General features: G+C 64.7%; 2 protein-coding genes across 2 annotated transcripts in view; one reads left to right on the top strand and one right to left on the bottom strand.

Annotated features, from left to right (window-relative positions):
• Window positions 1-6: 6 nt before the first annotated feature.
• RRNAD1 (ribosomal RNA adenine dimethylase domain containing 1) lies at window positions 7-1091 on the top strand. Its single transcript, XM_017727901.1, has 2 exons — window positions 7-137; window positions 571-1091. Exon 2 carries the CDS (start codon window positions 647-649, stop codon window positions 1070-1072), a length of 426 nt encoding a protein of 141 aa, XP_017583390.1. The 5' UTR covers window positions 7-137; window positions 571-646; the 3' UTR covers window positions 1073-1091.
• Window positions 1092-1143: 52 nt separating this feature from the next.
• MRPL24 (mitochondrial ribosomal protein L24) overlaps window positions 1144-1422 on the bottom strand; it is a 1295-nt gene continuing 1016 nt past the window's right edge. The window contains exon 3 of the mRNA XM_017727855.1: window positions 1144-1386. Within this exon, the coding sequence (XP_017583344.1) occupies window positions 1203-1386 (184 nt within the window). The 3' untranslated portion in view covers window positions 1144-1202. The remainder of the gene's footprint in view (window positions 1387-1422) is intronic.

The raw sequence follows: 1422 nt of genomic DNA, 5'->3' as shown, positions 1-1422 counted from the left end.
CTGCGTGGGGGCAGCGCCCACCTGCGCGCCCACTGCTACCGCGCCGTGCTCGAGAGCCTCATCCGCACCGCTGACCCCGGCAAGAGGCACCTGGGCCTGCAGCCAGGCAGGAAAGCACACGCCCTTGGCTTCCCCCAGTGAGTTTGGGCGGGGGGACCCCTTTCTGCATCCCCTTGTGGTCCCCAGTGGGTCTGGGGAGGTGGGACCCCTTCTGGGACATCTCCTGGCCCTCCCTGAGTTTGGGGATGGAGGATCCGTTTCTGGGATGTCTTCCAGCCCCCCATGAGTTTGGGGAGGGAGGAGGCTTTTCTGGAACTCCTTGTGAGTTTGGGGAGTGGGGACACCTTTCTGTGTCCCCTCCTGGCACCCAGTGAGACTGGGGAGGGTGGGACCCCTTTTTGGGACCCTCTTAATGAGTGTGGGGAGTGGGGTCAACCTCCTGTGTCCCCTCCTGGCACCCAGTGAGACTGGGGAGGGGGGGGCTTCCTGCTGGGACCCTCTTTTTGTGTTTGGGGATGGGAGAGTCCTGCCTGGGACTCCCCTGCCCCCTCTCATGACCGTGCCCCCTAGATACGCCCACCTGGGGCTGCCCCTTGCAGGACTGGACCCGGCGGGGGTCCCGCTGGACTCGGGGGCTGTGGGGGCCATGCTGGAGCAGCAGCACAAGGTGGTGGCATTCTGCACCCTGGGACAGCTTCTGGCACCCGTTGTGGAGACCCTCATCCTGCTCGACCGCCTGCTCTACCTGCGGGAGCAAGGTGGACATGGGCAGGACTGCCAGGGCAATCCTCTCTCTCCTGTTTCCTCTCTCCCTGGACCCCTCTCTCCACTCTCCCGACTCTCCCTTGCCTTTTTCCCAGGTTTCCACTGTGCCCTTGTGCCCCTGTTCAACCCCCGGTTCTCCCCGCGGAACCTGGTGCTGGTGGCCGCACGGACCCCGCTGGCCACGGTAGTGGCCAGGCTGGACAAGGACAGCGAGGACGGGGACAGCAGCGAGGACGAGGATCTGCGGGAAGCAGAGTCCCCCAGGGAGGGGCAGAGCCCCCACAGCCCTGGGCACAGACCACAATAAAGCCAGGATTTGTATGGTCCGGGTGGGAGCGAGTCACTGCCGCACCAAAAGCGCCGCACACCACAAACACGGAAAATTGAGGGGGGTGTTTATTGCAGAGCCCAGCTCGGGGGGCTTCCAGCTCCCCCAGTTAATACCAGTAAGATTTCTTGGCCCGGCGCGTCTCCACGATCCCCATGGCATCCATGACCTCCTCCTCAAACGTCTTCAGGGACGGCCCGTACGTCTTGGCCAGCGCATCCTCCTTCGACGTGTCCTTGGGGCCATCTGTGCGGGCGAGAGGACAGCGCTGACCCCGTGTCCCCTGCCACGTCCCCCCTCAGCCTCTCCTCCGGCCCCACTCACCCATC

Source organism: Corvus brachyrhynchos, unplaced genomic scaffold, assembly GCF_000691975.1.
Source record: "Corvus brachyrhynchos isolate BGI_N302 unplaced genomic scaffold, ASM69197v1 scaffold122, whole genome shotgun sequence".
Taxonomy (NCBI): Eukaryota; Metazoa; Chordata; class Aves; order Passeriformes; family Corvidae; genus Corvus; species Corvus brachyrhynchos.
This window is presented reverse-complemented; position numbering and strand designations above follow the sequence as displayed.